General features: G+C 35.5%; 1 protein-coding gene across 3 annotated transcripts in view; it reads left to right on the plus strand.

Moving 5' to 3' along the window:
* The first annotated feature begins 1,085 nt into the window (after window positions 1-1,085).
* The window catches only part of LOC143237337 (ras-related protein ced-10-like), a 63,818-nt gene continuing 40,490 nt past the window's right edge, over window positions 1,086-24,413 (plus strand). For 2 of the 3 annotated variants that reach the window (XM_076476479.1, XM_076476477.1), the window contains exons 1-3: window positions 1,086-1,390; window positions 15,378-15,515; window positions 18,957-19,071. In XM_076476479.1, the coding sequence (XP_076332594.1) occupies window positions 15,391-15,515; window positions 18,957-19,071 (240 nt within the window). In that variant the 5' untranslated portion in view covers window positions 1,086-1,390; window positions 15,378-15,390. Of the gene's footprint in view, window positions 1,391-7,357; window positions 7,632-15,377; window positions 15,516-18,956; window positions 19,072-24,413 lie in introns of those variants that run through there. The other variant, XM_076476478.1, reaches the window with a different exon arrangement.

Consider the following 24,413-nt stretch of genomic DNA (forward strand, 5'->3'; position numbering starts at 1 on the left):
TCAGTTCTCACTGGGATGACAGATTTCTTTAGGGCTTTAGCATGTAAGTAAGTTTGCCAAAACTAAGGCTTGACAAATTTCTCATAATTATAACACTTTTAAAATAACATATCACAATCATGTTAATCATCGTCCTTTTGCTGTGTGCTGGTGGCGACATCGCTTGACACCAAATTAAAATACGTATATATACATAAAACAAATGGAAGGAATATTGTGAGATGGGTTAAATTAGATTCACAGGTACAGGATAACATATCGTCAAGTATTACTATGATGTATAAGATCTAATGTTGCTAATCTTTTACCAACGAACAGTGGGACTAAACGTAACATTATAACGCCCCCACTTAACTGTCCCTAATTATGAAGTTATAGACTATACAGAAGACAGCTAGTCAACAACACTCGCTGCCAGTTTTTGGGGTATATTTTACTAACCAATAACGCGATTAATCATAACAGTATAACGACCCCATAACTAGATGGAAAAGCATGTTCGGTATCATTTTTCGATCCATTTCTTGTAGCAATATTGCGAGTTAAGCGCACTAAATACCAATTATGCCAGGCCCATTAAATATAAGATAAGCCATTGTACTTATAAAACAATGTACACACTCTCTGGAATTCCGAAAATACAAAGAAATATATTTAATTAATGTTGTAAAACCCAAACTTTACACATGTTATAAAAAATAACGTGAATTGGCTTTGTTACACCTGAGGCCAATATATCTTATAACGGAAGAAGAAACTTGTTGAATGAACAAACCAGAGTCAATTACAAGAAAAAAATCTCATTTTAGGCACAAACAATACAGATAAAATAGAAACATTAAAACGTTTCCTTGGTTATCTTATTTTTTTCACAAAAGAAAATCGTAAATAAAGATTTTTTAACTTAATGTAGAAAAAACGTTTTGTATCTTCTGTTAGAAAAAAAAAGTTTACTGTTAGATTGTTTTCTAAGTAAGAGAGTATAATAAAGTATGGTTTAACTATTTACGCCCCGCCCAAACCGCGTGGCGAGATCACACTACAGCTACAAACCGGAAGTCGCAAAAACTGCTGGCGTAATATGTATGAACGGGACTCAAACGGATGTTGTCACTGTTAAGCCTGTTTCGCTTTAATATTAACCGTGGCTTGGATCACAATATGTCTGCCAACTTGACACCTGTTGCAGCCAAGGAAAGTAGAGTTTAGGCCTATCAAACGGGATGTTTGAATATCGAATTCAAGTACTATTTTAAGGGGTACGAAAGACGTAGAGCTTCGATTTCTGTTCGAAGTTAATTGTACGTAGATTTGACTGCCATCTTCAATCTTTCATTTTATCAGGAACTTGTCATTGCGTATATGTGGATATTTTGTTATAACTTGGGCGGTAAGTACTGCAGATAGTGGAGACTGATACCTATGGACTTAAACCAGAAGTACTGGTCATCTTCTATTTGAAGAATTGTGAACTTTTTGGTTTTTTTTTTGTTTAGAATTAAACACAAAGTTGCATAATGGGCTATTGGTACTACATTTTGTTTTACTAAAATTATGTAATCGCTATTTTGTAAGATACTTCAGGACAATCACATACTTATAATTTACATTTTACGAGTTATATGATACATGTTTAACATTAACAGTTCTTGTTTAGAGAATTTGATGTTCGGAAATCAAGTTAAAATTAGATGTTAAAATTCTCCTTCCCCTCACATGGAATTAGGCTTAAAGAAAGGTGCATTAATTTATTTTTGAAAATCGCGTATATTGATTATAATACTTTGCATATTCAGTTGTTACATTTACTTGTAATATTAATGCTAATTATTTATCTAACTTCTAAGACTAAGTTGGAGTAAAATAATATATATAAATATAGGACGGGAAATAGCGAACCGCTCCAGTAAAAACACAAAGGATTGTAGATGGAAGAGATATTTATGTGATCGGCTCGGTATGGCCAGGTGGGTTAAGGCGTTCGACTCGTAGTCTTAGGGTCGCGGGTTCGAATTCCTGTAGCATCAAACATGTTCGCCCTTTCAGCCGCGGGGGTGTTATAACGTGACGATCAATCCCGCTATTCGTTGGTAGAAGAGTACCCCAAGAGTCGGCAGTGGGTGGTGATGACTAGCTGCCCTTCCTCTAGTCCAGTGGTTCTTAACCTTTTTCAGTGTTTGCACCCCTTTCAAATCAGTAATCATTTCTCGCACCCCCTGGAAACTTAAATATAAAAATATAAAGCATACTCTTATGTAAAAATATAGATTTGCTTTAATTATTCATGGGCATCCTCGCACCCCTTGGGAATCATCTTCGCATCCCCTAGGGGTGCGGGCACCCCTGGTTAAGAACCCCTGCTCTAGTCTTACACTGCTAAATAAGGGACGGCTAGCGCAGATAACCCTTGAGTAGCTTTGCGCGAAATTTAAAACAAACAAACAAACAAGCAAATTTACGTGATCGTTTGTAGGCTTGTAATATTGGTTTTTGTGAGCATACAAATACGGCTTAATCGCGATGAGACGTTAATGTGTTACGTGTAAAGTTTTACTTTATTTAGGTGGAGACCTCTATAGTTCACTGTACGAGGGCTGTTCAAAAAATACGCGGACTGACGTCATAAAACAAAATGTACTTTATTTAGAAGTCACAGGTCTGGGACTCCTTCAAAGTACTCTCCTCCCCAACGCACACACTTATCCCAACGGTGTTTCCACTTGTTGAAACAGTCCTGGTACTCTTCTTTTGTAATGTCCTCCAGCTCCTTCGTCGCATTTGCCTTAATCTCGGGAATCGTCTCAAATCTTCTTCCTTTCAAGGGTCTTTTGAGTTTGGGGAACAAGAAAAAATCGTAAGGAGCAAGGTCAGGTGAGTAGGGGGGGTGGGGAAGAACAGTGATCGAGTGTTTGGCCAAAAACTCACGAGTTGTGAGGTCTGAATTTCGCAGCAACGCGGTGCATCTTCAATGTTTCGGTCAAAATCTCGTAACAAGATCCAACTGATATCCCACACTCTTCAGCAAGCTCCCTGACAGTCAGACGTCGATTTGCCCGCACCAGGGTGTTGATTTTGTCGACGTGTGGGTCGTTAGTTGACGTGGAAGGAGTCCAGGACGCTCATCATCTTCAATGGACTGTCGACCATCCTTAAAACGTTCATGTTACTTGAAACATGCCGTACGCTTCATAGCAACATCACCGTAAGCCGTGTTAAGCATAGCAAAAGTTTCAGTCGCAGATTTTCCAAGTTTAACACAAAATTTCACAGCAAGTCGTTGCTCCTTCAGGTCATTCATTCTGGTGAATGAATACGCGGACTTTTTTAATTGCGCGGCTCCAGTTGGTTCCAGGGGAATCCGCTTGGTGTCGCTAGGTTTGCACAGATCAGCTGATTACGACGCCATTTCCCGATTGCAGATATCTTCATTTGTGTATTAGCTACGCGGTTTTAAGTGAAGTGCGATTTTTTCGTTTGGCGGATTTCAGAATGAATGACCTGAAGGAGCAACGACTTGCTGTGAAATTTTGTGTTAAAATTGGAAAATCTGCGACTGAAACTTTTGCTATGCTTAACACGGCTTACGGTGATGTTGCTATGAAGCGTACGGCATGTTTCAAGTAACATGAACGTATTTAAGGATGGTCGACAGTCCATTGAAGATGATGAGCGTCCTGGACTCCTTCCACGTCAACTAACGACCCACACGTCGACAAAATCAACACCCTGGTGCGGGCAAATCGACGTCTGACTGTCAGGGAGCTTGCTGAAGAGTGTGGGATATCAGTTGGATCTTGTTACGAGATTTTGACCGAAACATTGAAGATGCACCGCGTTGCTGCGAAATTCAGACCTCACAACTTGTGAGTTTTTGGCCAAACACTCGATCACTGTTCTTCCCCACCCCCCTACTCACCTGACCTTGCTCCTTAGGATTTTTTCTTGTTCCCCAAACTCAAAAGACCCTTGAAAGGAAGAAGATTTGAGACGATTCCCGAGATTAAGGCAAATGCGACGAAGGAGCTGGAGGACATTACAAAAGAAGAGTACCAGGACTGTTTCAACAAGTGGAAACACCGTTGGGATAAGTGTGTGCGTTGGGGAGGAGAGTACTTTGAAAGGGTCCCAGACCTGTAACTTCTAAATAAAGTACATTTTGTTTTATGACGTCAGTCCGCGTATTTTTTGAACAGCCCTCGTATTCTGTACGAAATTTGAAACAAATATAGTACCGCCCTTCTGTATGAAATTAATTTTTATCGTACGACAGTTATTTAAGGTAAAACAAGTTACACTGTGATGTAAGCTATTTATTAAGTAAACGTGGCCAAGTGGTTACGGTGCTTTGAATATAAATTTGAAGGTTAATTGTTCGCCTCCCATACGTTAGGGGCTGTGATGACGCTGTAAAAGTTTTATGTAAACCCCCATTATTTTGCAAGCTATAAAAATATGATCTCCAGATGTTAAGAATTAATATGGTTTACACTACCTAAAATAACTGCTTAAATATTTATATATATACACACACATTTCTAACACAAACAATAAACTGTGTACGTGTATAAATTTACTGCATGACAAAACATGTAATACTTTTAGTCCTGTTGTTATGCTTCCGTTGGATTATATTTGAAGAGAAAACAGTCTCGTTAAAAGTTCTTCCAAAGAAAAAATTGTCTTTAATTTTTTCCACACTGTGTCTTTTGTTTAGGTGTGCTGATAACAAATTACACGTACTGTGCAGAACCGCCGTTTATTAATACAAGTTCAATTTTAACCTACTTTTATCTCATGTCTTTAATCGAAACTGATTACTGTCGTAACTTTTAGAATCGAGTAATCTGAGAATTCTGAAGAGAATTGAAAGAAGTTGTTTGGTTCTTTGCCGGCATTTAAAAGCGCAGTAATTAGAGAGTCTTTTCATGTCGGTAGTTTTTCATTATCTGTATTGTCGAATACATAGAGTTCTTTCTGGCATACTCAGTTTTGCCGAAATTATATTTAAAGAAAGGCACAACAGTGTTAAGATTTCAGTCCCATGCACATTTGTTTGAAAGGTTTTGTTTTTGAATTTCGCGCAAAGCTACTCAAGGGCTATCTGCGCTAGCCGTCTCTAATTTAGCAGTGTAAGACCAGAGGGAAGGCAGCTAGTCATCACCACCCACCGCCAACTCTTGGGATACTCTTTTACCAACGAATAGTGAGATTGACGGTCGCATTATAACGCTCCCACGGCTGAAAGGGCGAACATATTTGGCGCGATGGGGATCCGAACCCGCGACCCTCAGATTACGAGTCGCACGCCTTGAAAAGAAAAGACATGAGCGTGCGACTTAAAGAAATGAAATCAATATTGGCAGCCAGACTGGTAGCTACACTTATAACATTGACAATATTGGCAGCCAAACTGGTAGCCACACTTATAGCATTTACAATATTGGCAGCCAAACTGGTAGCTACACTTATAACATTGACAATATTGGCAGCCAAACTAGTAGCCACACTTATAAGATTGACAATATTGGCAGCGAAACTGGTAGCTACACTTATAACTTTGACAATTATTTTATTTTTTTCGTTTATTAGTTAGTCAGGCCGTATTTTTTCTTTCAGTTTCGAACAGGATGATGGGTAAAACAAAATAACCCGCCTAACGAATAATAGATATAAAGTTCTTATCAATGCTATAAGTTCAGCATGTGTTTTCATACAGCGAAGCCACCTCCGGCTCTCTGCTGCGTCTACCGAGGGGAATCGAACCATTCATTTTAGCGTTATAAATCCGTAGACTTACCACTGTACCAGCGGGAGACGTATGTTTAGCTACCACTTTGACTACCAATTTTGATTTTATACCTTTACCTCGCACGTTTAATTTTTTTTATTACACCTATTTTTTCACACCCCAGGTGTTTGTGATTAGATATCGTGACTTTTTTCTGTGTCAATTCGTTTCAATAAACCACATCACATAAGAAAATGACACCGAATAGTAACCAACATTAAATTTAGTATTACAACCCTATTATTCCGAACAGACCTATACTTTAGAGAACCAACCACATTATTTAAAATATGTCATGGTAATTTTTCCTCACTAAAACAGTGTTAATAACTTTTTTATGGCAACACCACGGAAATTAAATTAACAATTTCTTGTCAACCGTACAACCGTATCAATAACATTGTTTACGATCATTGCTTAAGCTAATATCACGTGACGCTAAGCACTTTTTTTTTTTTTTAATTAGGAGAAACAAATTTTCGTAAGTTTGTGCTTAAAAGTTGGCTTTTGATTCTTTTGAAAACTTGAGCTAAAAACTGCTAATATAGTGTACTTGACCTAACCAACATGTATGTATCTGTAAGTTTTCACCCGATAGTTTTGCTGCTATAAATCAGCCGTGTTAGGTCCGAATGATAAAAAGTTAAAAAACAACTGTCCACCTTTACACTCAGATGAAGCTGTAATAAGTATTTTTATCTCGTGACTTTTTAGATAAGTAAGCGCAAATATATTAGTTAAAATTGAGCGTTTTTTTTTATTATTTTGCACATGTGGCTTATAGTCAGAACACACTTAACATCTAATTATAGATTGTAAAGGTCTATCAGTAGATCACATCCAAAAAAAATGCCATGAATGTTAAGTATGTTTTTTTATCAAATAAATGTTTCGTAATTTCCGTTCGAAATTTAAAAAAGGGAAGAAATTCAATCAAATTTGAAAGTTTTGTATCTCGTGTATTTCTTAATGGATTGCCTTAAAATTAGGTATGTAGGTGTCCAGTAGCGAACCGGAAATGATTCATCTAACCAGTGTGTTCCCTGCAACAGAACCAGGGCCGTAATTATTTAATGTTTGTGGAATGTGATGTTCATTTACGAAAAGAAGAAAAGAGCTTAAACATTCGGTTTTTTTTCCTTCATCTAGTTTTTGATGTACTCTAAATAATTGAATTTACGTTTGAGTTTGTGCGTGTGTGAACCATAAAGTTTATGTTTCTTTCCTAAAGCTCTGCTAATGTTCGTTACACGCTGATGATGAAAACGCGTGCCTTCATAAAAATAACCTTTGTTCTTTTCCACTGCTGTGTGTAAGGTTTCCAAGTGTTTACAACTACTTCGATGCGTGCGGTTATATTAACCGGGCAAAACGAAAACCCGAAGAAATGTAACACGGACTAAAGAAATCAGATAGAACAGCCAAAAAAAACTTTTATTTCGATATCACAATTCGCTGATCTACTAATATAGCATTTATATTAATTAAGATGATTTTTAATGTTTCACATGACTAGGAGAGGGACGTGTAAATTTTTATTTCTACATATTTACGCGTTCTGTCTCTTTCAGCCTAGTGGTAAACATGTTCGTACTGTGAATCGGATGGCTAGTGATTCGTGACCCGTTGCCTTAAAAATTCCCCACTTTGTGGTCATAGGTACGCTGTAAATATGATAAAATTCCTCAGATCGATCAGGCAAAAATTGCCAAGAGTTGTCGGTGAGTGCTTTTCACGAACTGCTTAGTCTATCAATTCAATATTAGAGAGGACTATGAACAGTCAACCAAAGAGTAATTTTGCGCGAAATTTTTGAAATGTTCAACCACCCCCAACGTCAAAGGTAATAACTTCTTAATTTGAAAATGTGTTAGAAAAGAAGCTTTTTCGTATTTTTAGCTGAAACATTTTACGTTTCGAATCTTTATTTTTATTACTTCACTTTTTAATACATTTTTATTTAGAAGAAAATGAAGTTATCAATATAAATACTTTTTTTATTATATCTGTATTGTATTTGATATATGAAGGCTGTTGTCGTTGTTTTATTTGTATTAATATTATAAGAGTTTATTCTGAAATTTCAGAACTATCCAGTGTTGATAATATTTTGCAGTATCGTGTTTTGTACGGCTGCTACTAATCAGCTCCTGCTTATAGGCACAGCTAACAATGTATAGTTATTATTTCATAAAGCTTGCATTTTGGTCGTCTGCTTCTAATCAGGCACAACTAGCAATATATAATGACTATTTGATAGAGGGAGTATGCGTTTTGGCGTCTACTCAGTTTCCGCCTCTAAACACAGCCATCGGTAATTTCATCTCATAGATCTGTGCGGCCTTAGCTATTTTATTAAAGCTGATATTTTTATAGACAGCATATCTTATAAATCTCTTGAAACGTTAAGGATTTGTCGGGCTTTATATGAGTTTTTATTTGGAATGTTTGTATAGAATGGAATGGATTCCTTCTTTGTGCGGTCATTATTGTCAGTTGTCATACTGTTAAGGATAGGCCTAGAATGTTAAGTGTTTAACAAATCTAAACTTTGTTTACCTTCAAAATTTCAAAGTTTGTTGAGCTGATAGTCATATGTATAGTGATTGTGCATTTTATTTGAGTTCGCGTAAGAACAAAATGTCACCATATTGCTGAATAAATTTCACGAATCATTATAAAAACTGATTGCTTTTTTGCCCCACCCCTATGGCATATCTGTGGAGTTATACTGCTAAAAACTGGATTTCGATACCTGTGGCAGGCAGAGCACAGATAGCCCTTTCTGTAACTTTGTACTTAATAACAAACAACATGCTCTAACTTATGAAATAATCTATTGCTAGAACCTCCTGATGGCAAATTATGGAATTACCCAAATGTCGAGTGAGAAATGTGATTTTTTTATTAGTGGTACACATTCCTTCCAGTCGATTCGAGAATCATATAAAATAGTTCTACAAATTGGGGGCTATGTAGATATAAAACTTCCTATTTATCTTTATGAAAATTCGTTAGAAAAACAATTTGCTAACCAGCCAGCGTGAATGGACTTTGAATCCGAGGGTTCATAGCTTGTGTTTAATTTTCCCTCTATTTTTTTACAATCCATGTGCGAAATGAATTTTTTTTCATGTTCACCAATATCAAGACAGTGTGCACTACCAGGTTTTGGGGGGTGGGTGGGGCTATTTTTTAACCATCATTAGGTTTTACATCGCTGTCGGTTAATTATCTGAGCTTTACGCCAATCGACTACCATGGCCGTCAACGTGTTGAGACTTCTTACAATTACTTAGGATGCGCACGACTGGAATAATTAGCAACGCAGCACTTGATTGGTTGCTATGCGGCCGCGCAACTTTGAGGGAACACTGATGTTCCGTTGCTGCAAAAATGCGCTTAAAAAAAGACTTTTGTATCCCACTATTCGGTCGAGTAAAGGTTAATGGTAAGTGTTTTTCATTATATGTATTCACTATAGGCTGTCAGGGACGGCTGTGCGTTAATAGCCCTGTTTCTACCTTTTCACAAATGTTCTAAAAAAACACAAAGCACACAACCAGTGGAAATAGTTTTCGTAAATTACGATATGTCGAAACATTTCTTCGTCGTGGCTCTGAAAGAAGAAACTACGAAAAGTTTTAAATTAATAAAGTTAATACTAGATGTTTGCTTGGTCTAAGGTAGAAATTTCTCAAGACGGGTGTAGCCCAAAAGATAATTTTATCTTTGTGTGTGTAATTGTATTAAAAACAGTTTACCAAGCTAATGTCACTATCAAAAATATGTTAAGCAACTGTATAAGATTGTATTCGTAAGACGGCTGATATTAAAACTAATTAAAATAAAGTACAGAACAACTTTTCGACCCTCTCAAGTCATCATCTTTCTTAAGCTGAAAACGACCTAAGAAGGTGTTGTTCTGTATTTTATTTTAATTAGTTTTAATATCAGCCGTCTTAAGAATACATTTTTCTTCAAGTGGGTTTCTCATCACAGTTCGTATCGTTGAATTAACATACAGTTCTTCCGTCGGCTGACTGAAAAGAAATGTTTCGATGATACGAACATGAAAGAAAAAAACGCGTAAAGGAACATGTTTCAGCATATATATTTTTTACCGTTCGGTTTACATGTATATATTTTTCGTATCGGTATTTATAAGTGTGTATGAATAAGAACATCTAATTTAGCAAGATTAATGAAATTTTCTATCAAACAACCAACATTATATATTGTGATTCTCAGAAATATCCCCGGAAATGTCCTTTTCCAATTCACCCTTTGTTTCAAGAGCCCCACATATCCTTACACCTCCTTCAAAAAAATCGCTGAAACTTTTGCGCTTATGTTTTAACTTTAATACTTTGAATAGTTTGGTGGAAATTTTAGAAATAATTGTGTACTTGATGGTATTAAAATATTACATCAACTTTAAGTACTTAAAGTAAAAAACAGCTTAAACTTTTGAAATGAAAAGGGACAAATGTGAGACGGTACTGTCGCAGCGTCCTCTGTTGTAGGATTTCATATCTAAGTATGTATATATTCACTGAGTGATAAGAATTGTGATTCGACGATTTGACGCCTTTGTCAGAGCAGTGAAGGGTGTAAGTACGCATGTCATTGAATGTCCATTGTCTCCCTGAGTCTTAAATACTTGTTTTCTTGCAGAATTTAGGCGATCTCAATAAAGTTTTTACAGTAAGCATTTACAGACATTTACGATAATTTATAAGTAACAATAATAACGTATCAAATCGAACTAAAGAAACGCTTTGATCAGTGTTTTGTGTGATATATGCATTATGGTGTGTTTTTTTAAATCTTAATTGTAAAAGTATATGCGAAACGTGAGGTATTCTGACAGTTAATAACCATAATTAACTTACAACTTCTGCCTTTAAAAAAACAGTTACATTACAAAATCTTTCACTTTCCACATGATCGGACTTCGTAATTGTTATCGTGCCAGAATTCTGAATCTGGAAACACGCTTTGCAATTTGACGCCATGTGTGCGTTATAAGAATGACCGTCAAATCCTTCTGCGCGGTCAGACAAACTTAGCCCAAGTGGGTCCGGTTGATTAGCTACTACGAGAGCATTAAATATAGCATAAATACTAAAAAACCGGGGTTCAGTACTCGTAGTATGATTGCCCGTTGTGTAACTTTGTGCTGAATAACAAAGAAATAAAACTTTTTAATGGCACACATTTTTTCTGTTACTTATAATTTTGAGGTTTGTTTTTTGTAGCATCTATTCAAAAGTACTGTATTCAGTTTGCCCTTAATTCATATTATTTGAGAACTAAACACGTGAAGATAGTGCTAATCGTGAAACAAAAGGAAATCCTCAATAGTCGCAAACACTTGAAATTTGTTTAGACAGGATTAGAGTAAATTAATTTATGAGATCTTCCCTTGTTATTAGCTATACTTTTGTGTATCAGCAATACCAAGCGGCGGGACGAGGGTATGCAATCTCTCGAACAGGTCAAGAAATAATGTTTAAACTCAAGAAGTTGTAAAATAAAGTAAAAAAAAAAACAAAATCTAAGCAGTTGCGCTTCATTTGAATTAGAAGAACGGATTTAGAAATGTTTTCATTAGTTTTTATAACTACTTTAAGTATCACGTTTTTGTTCGTAGTCTTGTAGAACAAGGGTAAGTTTTTTATTTTGTTTTTTTCAGAATGAAGTTAGTTTGCTGTGTAATGCTACTGTACATTTGAGTGTTTTTGTTAACCTATATATTTTCATGTTTAGGTTGATTTAGTATTTTTACACACACTTTTAAAAGTTTGTCGTATTTGTGTTTGCCAGTGAACTTTGATAAAGTGCCAGAATAATTAGTACTTGGACTATTGTATGGTTGATAAGTGCTCGAATCAAACAATGGAAGGCTGTATGTTCATCATCAAAACAGTTCCTACGTAACGAACTGTTTGCGATTTAGTTCGGTTTTGTTGTTGTTGGTTTAGTGTCTAGTCTTTAGTATGTGTTTGTTAATGTTCTAACAAAAACTAACATGGTTATCAGTGAACTTACAGAGGCACTAGCTGTACAGAGACGTCAGAACAGGGAGTACTGTAGCACCCCCACTTTTACATGTTTAACATATATAGCAAATATAAATTATATTAGTTTTCTGGGGGCGCGGGTACCGAGACCCCATATATTATATTGCCATTGACGGCACGGAAGCTGCACTAAGCAGCTCCTTAATGCTATCAATCTGTCATTGTAAAATCTGCATGTCTAAACAAACACCTTCACTTTGCAACTTCTTACTATACCGTTGTTTTAGGTTACATCTGAATTTCGTGAAGTTACACCTTTAACGCAGTGAAATTATTTAATCAGAAATTTCTGTTACTGAGCTAGAAGAAGTTCACATATTGCCAAGAGGTTAAAAAAATGGTACATCTTATTTTCTGGCTTTTCAAGACAATTCCATATTTGAGTTACCATAATGCAAACATCCGTTAATTTTTACAGTTTTGAATACGAATCAAACTACGGGACTAAAAGCCTGATCACACACAAAACTGCAAAATGTTTTACGGTTTCGGTTACACAAAACTACTGCGCATGAGCATAAAGAATGGAAAAAAGAAAGAAATACGAAGAGTATAAAAGAAAGAAGGTACAAAAGTGGCATCATTGCCGTGATAAAAACTGTAAATGGAAGTGAAAAATCCACACCTACTTAAGACTTCTAACACCATGAACTACACAGTGTGGAATAAGAAACCCATCTGATTAATACTACTGTTATTCTGCCTGCATCTCCAGAACCCTCTGGACTATTCCAGTTATACCATGACTTGATCAAGTTACAGATGAAGTTCAACAACATTGTCTAGTCCAGAATCTAACTAACTGTACCCATGGGAAGCACATAGAGCGCAGTTTGAGTAACTTCCAAAGTGAATTGACGATATAATGTCATTCATATCAGTGATCGTTTAAAAATCTCATATTTAACGACATTAAGTAACTTTCCAACAGGAAGTAGTAACAATTGTCAAGCGCTGGTGACTGTCTTGTCAAATAAATTTGGAGATCTACAACAGGATAGCGCAGATAGCCCTCGAGTAGCTTTGCGCGAAATTCCAAACAAAAGCTCTACAACAGGAAGAAGAGCGAATGTGCTGGATATGTGAAAAGATTTACCTAATTACTTAACCACATGCTCCCCCTGAAATGATGGATTATTAGCATCTATCCAACTCAAGTGGCTTGAAGATATGAAAATTAAACTAAAGCAAAGTAACCTTCACTTTTAAGAAAATCTGTTTTGTTGGAAATGATACTAGAATCAATTGAACTTGTATATGAAATGAACATTCATGAGTTACGAGATTTTCAGGTCATATAATGAAGAAAAATTGGCTTCTTCTGAGAGATCAAATAATTAAATAACTCAGAATAAAAGAAGCAAGCCACACGAAAGAAGGACTTTCAATTCCACCTTAAAATAACATTGTCAAAAGTATTTAAAAAATAATAAGTTTTCAAACGAGAACGGAAAGACGAAATCATTGTGTGTGGGAAACATAAATATTACATCCGAGACTCTGATGAATCGACCATAAGAAACTAGTCCAAGAATTAATGAAACCCTTGATGAGAAGCCTTTTAGCATGTTACCTGACACTGGTAATACGCTACCATTGTTTGACCTGGTCTGGTAATTAAGGTTTAGAAATTGGCTAAAGAAATGGAGTAATAATGTATGTGTGCTCTTCTTATAGCAAATCCACATCTGGCTATCTGCTGAGTCCACCGAGGGAAATCAAACCCCTGATTTTAGCGTTGTAAATCCGTAATCTTACCGCTGTACCAGCGGGAGACTGGAGCAATAATACGGATGTATGCAAACTGCGAATGATCATGTCGTTTCAACAAGAGGGATGTTGGAAATTGCTCACAACACGAAATGATGTGCAGGTTACTGATATTAAGGAAGTGTGTTTGTTAAAAACAGACTTTATGCGGAAACATAGATGTAAGGTTAAATTTCTTTTAAACAATTTCACACTATAACCAAAAAGACAGGTGTCTAAACCAAAGGTTATTAACCATGGTAATTTTCGGAAGTATGTCAGCAATAGGTTTGGTTTTTGAATTTCGCGCAAAGCTACACGAGAGCTATCTGCGTTAGCCGTCCCTAATTCAGCAGCGCAAGACTAAAGGGAAGGCAGCTTGTCATCACCACCCACCGCTAACTCTTGGTCTTCGCTTTTAGCAATGAATATTGGGATTGATCGTAACATTATAATTCCCCCACGGCTGAAAAGACGAACATGTTTGGTGTGACGCGGATTCGAACCCATGACCTTCAGATGATGGGTAGCATTCTAACCACCTGGCCATGCTGGGCACATGTCAACAATAGAATAAACAACTAGTTAGCTTCAGATAAAGATTTTACCAGAGTTAAATTATACTTCTGAAGACATTGAAGCTTTTTTCGAGATCATTTCTAACGCACCTACCATCTACCTGAAGAAAAACCCACTCTAGTGACAAGATAAGTAATAACGAAAATATATGATCCAATAAGTCGCAGAAACTAAAATTTTGTTACCAAAAATTGTAATTGTACTTTAACTTTCGCATAGATAATTAATTACCTTAATAACTGTAACTTTTAAATTTGTGAATATTAATATTCTTAGTTTTGAAGAATTGTTTCATTCTTAATCGGGAACGTTTGCGTTCAATGTACGATTTCTCCCCCTTATGTAACGAGATTGTTTAAGGTGAAGACAGTATTATAATCTATGTTTTTAATGTTGATATTCCTTAAAATTTGGAATTTTGTTTTGCTAGAACGAAGTTTAACGTAACGTGACCGTAGTTTTAATATCTAGAATCTTCTCCAAACGTTTGGAAAACAATCTTAACCACCCAAAAAAACTCGTTAGGCCCAAGATTGAGTTAAGTAGCGACTTTTTTAGATAATGAGTAATTAGTGTTTGATTTAATTATATACCTACTCCTATCATAGCCAGGTAATTCGGTGCTTTGAATGTTGAATTTGTGTTTCAACAAATAAGTGAGCATGTAAATGTGTACAAACAAGTGAATATTTTGCGTAGATGCCCTTTATGTGTGAAGTTAGGCCTATTGATGAACGCTTATAACGTTAGTTGAAAAACGTGAAATAAAACATTTTTTGAAATTGTTAAAGGGACTGGACTTTGCAATATGTTTGTTTTCTTTTTGTTTTGTTTTTTACTGAATAATCAAAAATAACCCAGCTAACAATGGATACCATCATAACAATATGGGTTTAATATATTACTTTATATATTTTTACCATATTAAAATGGTGCATAAAATGTTTACGAAGTATATTTGATTTTAAACATTTGATTAAGATTTATATTTTTACATATAATTGCAAATATTTTGTAACATCCTAGAAGAACACTAGAAAACTGAAATGTACACTTAATAGGAAAAAAAAATTAACATAAGCGACCATCAAAATCTCGTATTATGAACGTCATCGTTATAACCATCAAGAGATATAAGTAATTGCAGTATATGTAACATATTATTTCTTTTTTAGGTTTTCAAGCTAAATGACGTCAAAAGGAAATCGACCAATAAAAATTGTTGTAGTTGGTGACGGAACAGTTGGGAAAACATGTATGCTTATATCATACACAACAGGTAGTTTTCCAGAGACGGAGTATGTCCCTACTGTGTAAGTATGCTTGGAAAATATTATCACATCTTAAACCTAGAATTACTGGTAGGAGTCTAAGAACCCTATGGACCTGTTAAATATATCTTGTGAAGCTATTTATGCACCAGATTGTTGTTGATCCACGATATTGTTAGTATCTGGCATTTTAGTAACAAACAAGAGTGGCATATTGTTTTGTTTCCAATACATTCAATATTGCAAGCAATCCGTATAACTACTTAGTGCCTCCTGTGTATTTTATATTGTAAACGAATGGTTTCACCCTGTATTTTGTGTCGGTTTATTACACAGGATGTTGTGCTATACTAAAATAAGAACCTAAGTTTATTCAATACGATGCAATACGAAAACTCTACCAGCAGGTCATCCAGAGGGTTAGCGGTCAGTCTTCATACTTATAATGCTAAAATCCAGGATTCGATTCCTTGCGATGGGCAAAGCAGAGAGTCCATTGTGGCTTTGCTCTAAAAACTCACCAACCAGTAATAATGGTATTTTAAAAAATTCTGTAATTGTAGTATTAAATTTCAGCTTCATAAAGAATGATTTTTAACTATAAAAGATATTTTTCAAGACCATTTCATTATAATTTACATACTATGGAAGTGTAATTTTAATCTGCAGTATACTTATAAATTAATTGTTTTAAACACCAAAACGGGAATACAGGATGTCGATTCTCTGTGAGCTTATACAGAAAACAATAAAGTCGAGTATTCACTGGTCAACCCATATGAACGAGTCAAAGTGCCTAAGTCACGATCTTTTATACAGTGCCATTCAACACAATATTTCGTATTTCACGTCAGAATTATTTTACTCTGCATTGCTGACATAGTGACAGTCTGTAATACATAAGAAAAAATGCCAGATACAGTGTACAGGGGTACTTATAAAAAAAAGAAATTATAGAGGTTATGTAAATACAACATGCAAAATATACATTGGACTGAAGTGTTTTTACATTAACATCATTTTGCATCCTGACTTGTCCTGGTCAGACTGACATCGACAATTCATAGACATATCTTGAGTACAAATACGTTCATAACTCATCTGATTTTTTTTTTCTGCATACAACACACCTGGATATTTCACTACAGTCTTGCCACACTTCGAAGTAAATTCGGAAAATTGTAACCAACATTTCTCCTCTAATACGGGCTGGGCCAATACTCCACACATATTGGGTTAAAATAACTTAAAACTATCGACGAATGTTAAAGAATGCCTCAAACTAATAACGGTATAAGATCATTATTTACAGACAGTGTAGTTAACTTTTCTGTTGTTAACGAGATCTTTGTGAATTATCTAAATCTATACTTCCCACATAAGATACTGCTTCTTTGTGGCTCCGTATTTCACGGAGCACAAATATGTTTCTAGTTTTCAAGGTATTCGTAGCGTATAGCAAACAGCGAATTTTCCCATTAGCTTCCAGTGCCTTATCATACAAGAAATTATCGTACGGGGTTTCTAGGTTGACTTAACACTCAGTATACCAATTTTTTAACATCTTGAAATCCCTATAATGGCCAATGGTAAGCATTTTACAATAAGATATATAAATGGAAGTAACTTTTTATGTCCTAAGATAACCTTTCATGGTACTGCAACTAATTAAGAAATAGTATAAAGAACTCGTTTAGTAAATCTAGAGTTTCACTGATGTAGTAATGAGTACCACTAGTGATTTTACTCAGGGGAAGATAAAACTTCGTAAGTTGTTTAGTCGTTCAAACAACTTTTATATAAATTTGTTGATTTTCTGTGATAGATTTCCACATAAAAATAATGGGCAGTTTCTGTAACTGTAGGTTAGGTCAGCCGGTGTATAAGAATGCGTACCATAATAAGCGTATACTTGGTAAGCACGCTATGTATATTATCAGGGACTTTTGTCAAGGATTTTTCACATTGAACCCAGTCTTGGTGGGTAGGACTCTCGACTAATAATCTGAGAGTCGCGGGTTCCGTCACCGAAAATGCCTTTTCAGCAGTCAATCCCACTATTCTTTAGTCAAAGAATATCTCAAGAATTGTTTGTAGGTGGTGATGCCTGCTGCCGTCTCTCTAGTCTTTCTCTGCTAAACTACGGACGGCTAGTACTGATATCCCCCCTTGTTACTTTCAACGTTGTCCAGAACAAAACCTAATCACATTGAATTCAGTGATACAAGTATAGCATTTAAAAAAAATAATTTTATAAACGCAACAATCGTTATACATGCAACCTAGTTAGCTATAGTGATATCTGGTTTTAATTCTACAAAAAGTATTGAAACAAGAAAGTCAAAGCTACAAAAACTGAGTTACTTAAACTTTATTTTATTATCCCTACTTTAGCTCAGACTAACATAACTACGGTAATTTGCATACACACACACACCGCCGCCATTTTAGGTATAAGAAATGAATAATTGGGAGTCTAGACGGAAGAGTTCTGTGAAAGAAGTAAAACGATAAGATTTATCATTTTTTCTGCACGCTTATCTGGAAAAGTCACTTACTTACGTAGAAGAAACTTCGACGAAATAGTGAAATTTTAATTCACTCCATAAACACGTATATTGCGGCTTTATAAATACAATAAGCTTCGGTTTTCCTCAGCTAATACTGAAAAATAGTCATTATTAATATTCAGATATTTTAAGGGTGATTTTTATGACCGCCATTTTGTTTCATGACGATCTCTGCTATTCAGTACAACCTTACTTAATGATGTGGTACAGTAATTTTTTTTACATGTGTAGTAAATCAGTCAGTATGTGTGTGTGTGTGTGTCTAATTTGTTTGGAACAGTAATATTGAAAGAATCCCATTTTTAAACCTCCCAAAAATGGTGCGTTTTAAGGAAGCTGTTCTTTTTTTTTTTGTGCCCTAAAAAATACTGAGGTATTGTTATAATTATAAAGGTGTATTAGTGTACTTCATTACATGTGTGTTACTTAAAAGTATTTTACTGAGTGTGTATGTGCGCGCTGTTTAGACGCAAGTAGTTTATTCAAGATAGAAAAAGTGTTTCTAGACAACCTCAGAATGTTTGTCGTTTTACACAATCATGCACTGTCCTGAAACGAAATGTTTATTAATTTCTTTATTTTCATTACAAAATAAAATGCTTCTCAGAAATGAAGACACTGATTACTAACATGTTTATGATTATGGCGTGAACATCTTTAATCGAAACCATGTGACGTTACTAAGGTAAACAACAAAAATAACTTTCTAAAAGATCTCTGTGCTTGGTTGATGTAGTTATACTGTGTTATAACGTCATAGTTAAACAGGCGTGCTTGGGTGATGTAGTTATACTATGTTATAACGTCATAGTTAAACAGGCTTTTCTTTTTTTTCTTTTTCTATTTTTTTTTCTTTCACTGTCCAAGATTCCTGCTTGCCTTATAAACTGACTTATTATTATTATTATTACAGGTTTGACAATTATGCAGGAAATCTGGAATGTGATGGTGTTCGGGTTAGTTTAACTCTTTGGGACACTGCTGGTCAGGAGGATTATGAAAGGTTACGCCCACTTTCTTACCCTGGTGTAAGTGTTCAGTTTTGGAAGTGCTTACAATAATAGTATTATATAAAATTATTATACGACATGTGACCTCTTATGATTAAAATGTGCCTTATCTGCGCGCGCGCACACACACACACACACACACCCTGTTGGCTCAGCGGCAAGTCTTAGTACTTCTAACGCTAATGGGCCCGGCATGGCCAAGCGCGTTAAGGCGTGCGACTCGTAATCTGAGGGTCGCGGGTTCGCATCCCCGTCGCGCCAAACATGCTCGCCCTCCCAGCCGTGGGGGCTATATAATGTGACGGTCATTCCCACTATTCGTTGTTAAAAGAGTAGCCCAAGAGTTGGCGGTGGGTAGTGATGACTAGCTGCCTTCCCTCTAGTCTTACACTGCTAAATTAGGGACGGCTAGCACAGATAGCCCTCGAGTGGCTTTGCGCGAAATTCCAAAACAAACAAACAAACAAATCTAACGCTAATAATTGGATTTTAAAGCCCCTGGTGGACAGAGCACAGATTGTCCATTATGTAGCTTTGCGCTTAACAACATTAAAATGAGGAAAACGTTAGTTGTGAATTTAATGTGCAAAATAAATCAGTGTTAGATTATCTTTGTTTGTTTTTGTTTTTGGAATTTCGCACAAAGCTACTCGAGGGCTATCTGTGCTAGCCGTCCCTAATTTAGAAGTGTAAGACCAGAGGGAAGGCAGCTAGTCATCACCACCCACCGCCAACTCTTGGGCTACTCTTTTACCAACGAATAGTGGGATTGACCGTCACATTATAACGCCCCCACGGCTGGGAGGGCGAGCATGTTTAGCGCGACGCGGGCCCGAACCCGCGACCCTCGGATTACGAGTCGCACGCCTTACGCGCTTGGCCATGCCGGGCCTATTATCTTTGTTACGTTTCGTATTAGATATATTTACTTGTCGCGAGCCAAGTGTTTTCCAGTATTTATGTTTTTTCTGAATTTAAAGGTATATTCATTTTTGGATCGCTTATGAGATCAACGCAATATGATATGTAAATTGAATGACTGGATAAGTTGTCAAACTCTTTTGTTTTTCTGTGATAAGGAGTAATTTATTTTCGTCATTGCATTTGTGTATAACATCATATTGCCAGAAACGTTCCAGTGTACTCATATTATATATGGCTATTGTTTGTGTCCTATGAATGGTTTAGCCTTCCTTTACTATTTTGTTATCTAAATTATCAATAGTAATTTCAAGGCGCAACAAATTACCATTACTTTAAGTTAAACAACTTTTAGTTTTCATAAATTTGAAGGTATTTTTCGTATTTAATATCAGTGTTTGTTATGACATACGGACAACAATGGACCACTTTGTCTTTCAATGGTGTTTCTACATACTCTTTACTCTTGATAAAACGTAAACCCATCCTTAATTATCAGCCCATTTTTTAAACTATTTACGTGCATGGGTTTAAGTACAGCCAATGATAACTCGATTCCATATGCCAGTTACACTGTTAAAAAAGTAAAACTGCCTTTAATGAAGTTTAGCCTGTCTTTTACAAATCATGTGCCAGTTGCACTATTAGAAAAATAAAAATACCTTCACTGAAGTCTAACCTGTCTTTTACAGATATTAAGTTTGCGTCCATTGGTCTTATTGTCTGGATATAAATTTCCTGAATAATCCAGTAAAATTTAATAAAATCACCTCTCACCCTGTTCAGTCTACCATGACCTTTGTGATTAGGACGCTGGGCTCTCAACCTGAGAGTTACGCAATCGAAATCCGTTGCCGTACAAGCTCTCCCTTGCAGACATTAGGAGCGGTATAATGTGAAAGGCAATCCCATTATCACTTACTAAAGGGTTGATTAGTTGCATTCACTCTAATCCTCGTCCGACATAGCCAGGTGGTTAAGGCGCTCGACTCGTAATCTGAGGGTCGCGAGTTCGAATTCCCATCGCACCAAACATGCTCGCCCTTTCAGCCGTGGGGGCGTTATAATGTTATGATCCATTTTTCACTATTCGTTGGTAAAAGAGTAGCCAATGAGTTAGCGGTGGGTGTTTATGACTAACTGCCTTCCCTGTAGTCTTACACTGTAAAATTAAGGGCGGCTAGCGTAGGGAGCTCACGTGTAGCTTTGCGCGAAATTAAAAAACAAACAAATAAAAGTAACATTAGCTAATCCAGCTCTCGGGTAGCTTTGTATGAAATTCAACAGCAATCATATCCTTCCTTTCTAAACGTTGTTTTTCGGTTTATTAATATCCTTTAGTAGATTAAACAAACAACAATACTGCACGCGGCATTTCTAGCAATCCCTAGCTGTTGATTTCAATAAAGAAATGATTACATCTTTTACTTATGGTTAATACGTGTATAAATACATCATAAAGTTCAATTAGCCTTGCTGACAGCATCATAGCACTGCCTCGATGGCTTCAGCGATTTTCATACTACTATGTCAAAATCAGTCTCGTTATTGAATGACTTCCTGTGTGATCCAAGTTATGATAACCCAAGTGCATTATCATGATCTTACTGTGAGTAAAGACATTTTTACAAATTTTGATATAGTCTGCAAGCAATACCATTTTAACTAATTTATATCCTATCAGTATCATTAACCTAAATAAGCAGAAGTCCAAGCAGTGACAATTGAGGCTCTCCAATAGTACCAAAAGTGTAGTTTGACTGAACTTCAATAAATACTGATTTATTTATTTATTTTGATTTCTCACATGCTAAAATCCAGTTTTATAGTCTCTTTTCTTAACCTTCACCAATACGATTGTCTTAAATATCATTTATGTGGCACCTTTTGACAATCTAACTGCACCAAGTTTACACATCTTCTGTTAATCACCCAAGGATATCATCTGATACATTACTAGATTAGTAAGGTAAAGTTTAATTTTAGTGAATCTTTGTTTATTTGATTATATTGTATTTAACAAACTGATATCACAATGTTTGTTGTTTTTATCTTATTTTCTAAAAGTATTCCCACTTCAGTAGTAATACCAACCAGTCTACAATATCTCAAGCAACACTTATCACTTGATTTAAAAATAAAAGAGTAACATTAGTAAGATTATTTCGACACTTTCTCACTGTGTCACAGAATCAGTAGTCATTAATGTGCCAATTCACACCATAAGTTTCAAAGTCAGGAAGTGGTAATAATAATAATTGTTTTTTTTCCTGCCTAAGTATATTCATATTTATTAACCAAAACAAATGTTACAATAACATTTGTAAAAATATTTATTTTTTATTGTTTTTTAAATCTCTACAATGTACGTTCTGGTCATTAAGTTGAAGTAAATAAATATTGTAGTTATTGGATCTAATTTATTTAGAGGAATTGTGGTACGGTCGACTTCTAGCAAGAATATATTATATATATATATAGTTGTGTTCAAGCTCAGAAATTATATAAAGAATACTATATTCCATGATATGATTTAGGGTGATTGCTCATAATAGGCTTAGAAAACCGTTAACGCTGAACAAAAATGTAAACATAGATATAAAACTGTGGGCCTCAAGCCTGATGTTTTTGTGCAAACTGTTATTTCGATGGTTGTTCAAGGGCGCTTATTACCTGGAAATATAGTATTATTACTCTTAGGTAACGGCAGTAGTCCAACACAGTGTTACGTTTTGCTAATTCGACATTCAACAATTTTTAATTTACTTTGAAATTAATAAATTAATTAATATATAATACTAAAAATTGTGACTGTATGTCCACAAACTCGATGGCATGCCTTTTGACCCCTAGCTATTCGTAACGATAGTGTTAAAGCAGTATCGCGAGCTCCACGTTTCGTAAAGTTGTAAGTTTTTCTTTTAGAAGTTGACAAAGTAAAACAAGTGTCTGCCTTTGAAACGTAAAAACTAGTGCATCGTAGATTGTAAAGTTTCGAAAATATTAATTAATAGAATTGTCTGGGTTTTAAGAAAAATATAAACACTATTTTTAGCAGTTAAGACTTTAGATAAGAAAAGACCTTTCGATCAAATATATGTTAAGACTTTAGAAGCCTACTTGTAAAAACATAAGGTTCTGGCATCATAAAGAGCTTATTTTTTCTACATAATTATGCCATGAAAGAGTGAGGTCACCACAAGTGAGAAATCCCGTATGACTGTGTACACTATAATCGACCAATCCTGCAACTCACCACGTGTTGCTTATTTCACTCAACGTTGATGCATCATTGCCCCCTGTATGTCATTTTCTATTACAAGAAATCATCCTGTGTATTCATACCTATTACGTCACAGTTTCTCAAGTTGCTTTATTCAGTTTTATAACGATATATATATTTTAAAGACGTTTCTTTCTCACTTTTATCCCCTCTATGGCATGAGTTAACTCTGTGGTAAAGCTCTGGATGTGTTATAAGTGTGCGTGTTTCTTATAGCAAATCCACATCTGCCTATCTGCCGAGTACGCCGAGGGGAATCGAACTCCTGATTTTAGCGTTGTAAATCCATAGACTTACCGCTGTACTAGCGGCGGGCTATAAAGAGTGGCAGACAATCCCATATCGTGGTTGGTATATAATGTGTGTAATATGCGTGTTTCTGTGTGTGTGTGTGTGTGTGTGTGTGTGTGTATTTGTATATATGTATATAATATGTGTTCTTATTACATGTCTACTTAAGATTTAGCCCCTCTCCAACTGGCATAGCAGTATGTCTAGACTTGCAACGCTAGAAACCCGTGTAGCTTTGTGCTTAATTACAAACAAACAAAGCACCAAAGATTTAGCGGTGAATCACAAAATAGGAATCGCCACCTACCCAATAAACCAGGTGATCGGGTTTCATACTTTGTGATTCAGGTGATGTTCTTACAATTCTGCAGGTTAAATATTGGGTTGTTGCTAAAAATAATCACACAGAATAACTGATTAAGAAACAGTTTTGGTCGTAGATTTACGTTATGTATAACTGCTGATGTCTTTTCTTAAATCAATAACTTTCTTGTACTATTTATATTAACAAATTAATTAAAGCACTGATTAAGATATCTAGCACTTAGAATTGAAGGAAGTTCGTTAGGGTGCTATGATTAGTATATATTGTCCGTCACTTTTGGTGTAACGCACATTTTTCAAAATATATTAAAATAAGGGTATAAGTTTCACACGTAATTTTGTTACTACAGAATGCATTTCATTCGATATATACTGAGTTTTATTGTTAACTTGTTTTAGTCAAACCTACAGTTCATAAAATACACTTCGTTATCTGAAACATAGAATAACTAACTTACAGGAGTACTTTAAAATCAAAATTGCCCTGTTTGCCAGTCCTACATGAAATCACTTTCATATGAGCCTAATTAATTCTGTTATT

The sequence above is a fragment of the Tachypleus tridentatus genome, chromosome 13 (assembly GCF_004210375.1).
Source record: "Tachypleus tridentatus isolate NWPU-2018 chromosome 13, ASM421037v1, whole genome shotgun sequence".
Classification (NCBI taxonomy): Eukaryota; Metazoa; Arthropoda; class Merostomata; order Xiphosura; family Limulidae; genus Tachypleus; species Tachypleus tridentatus.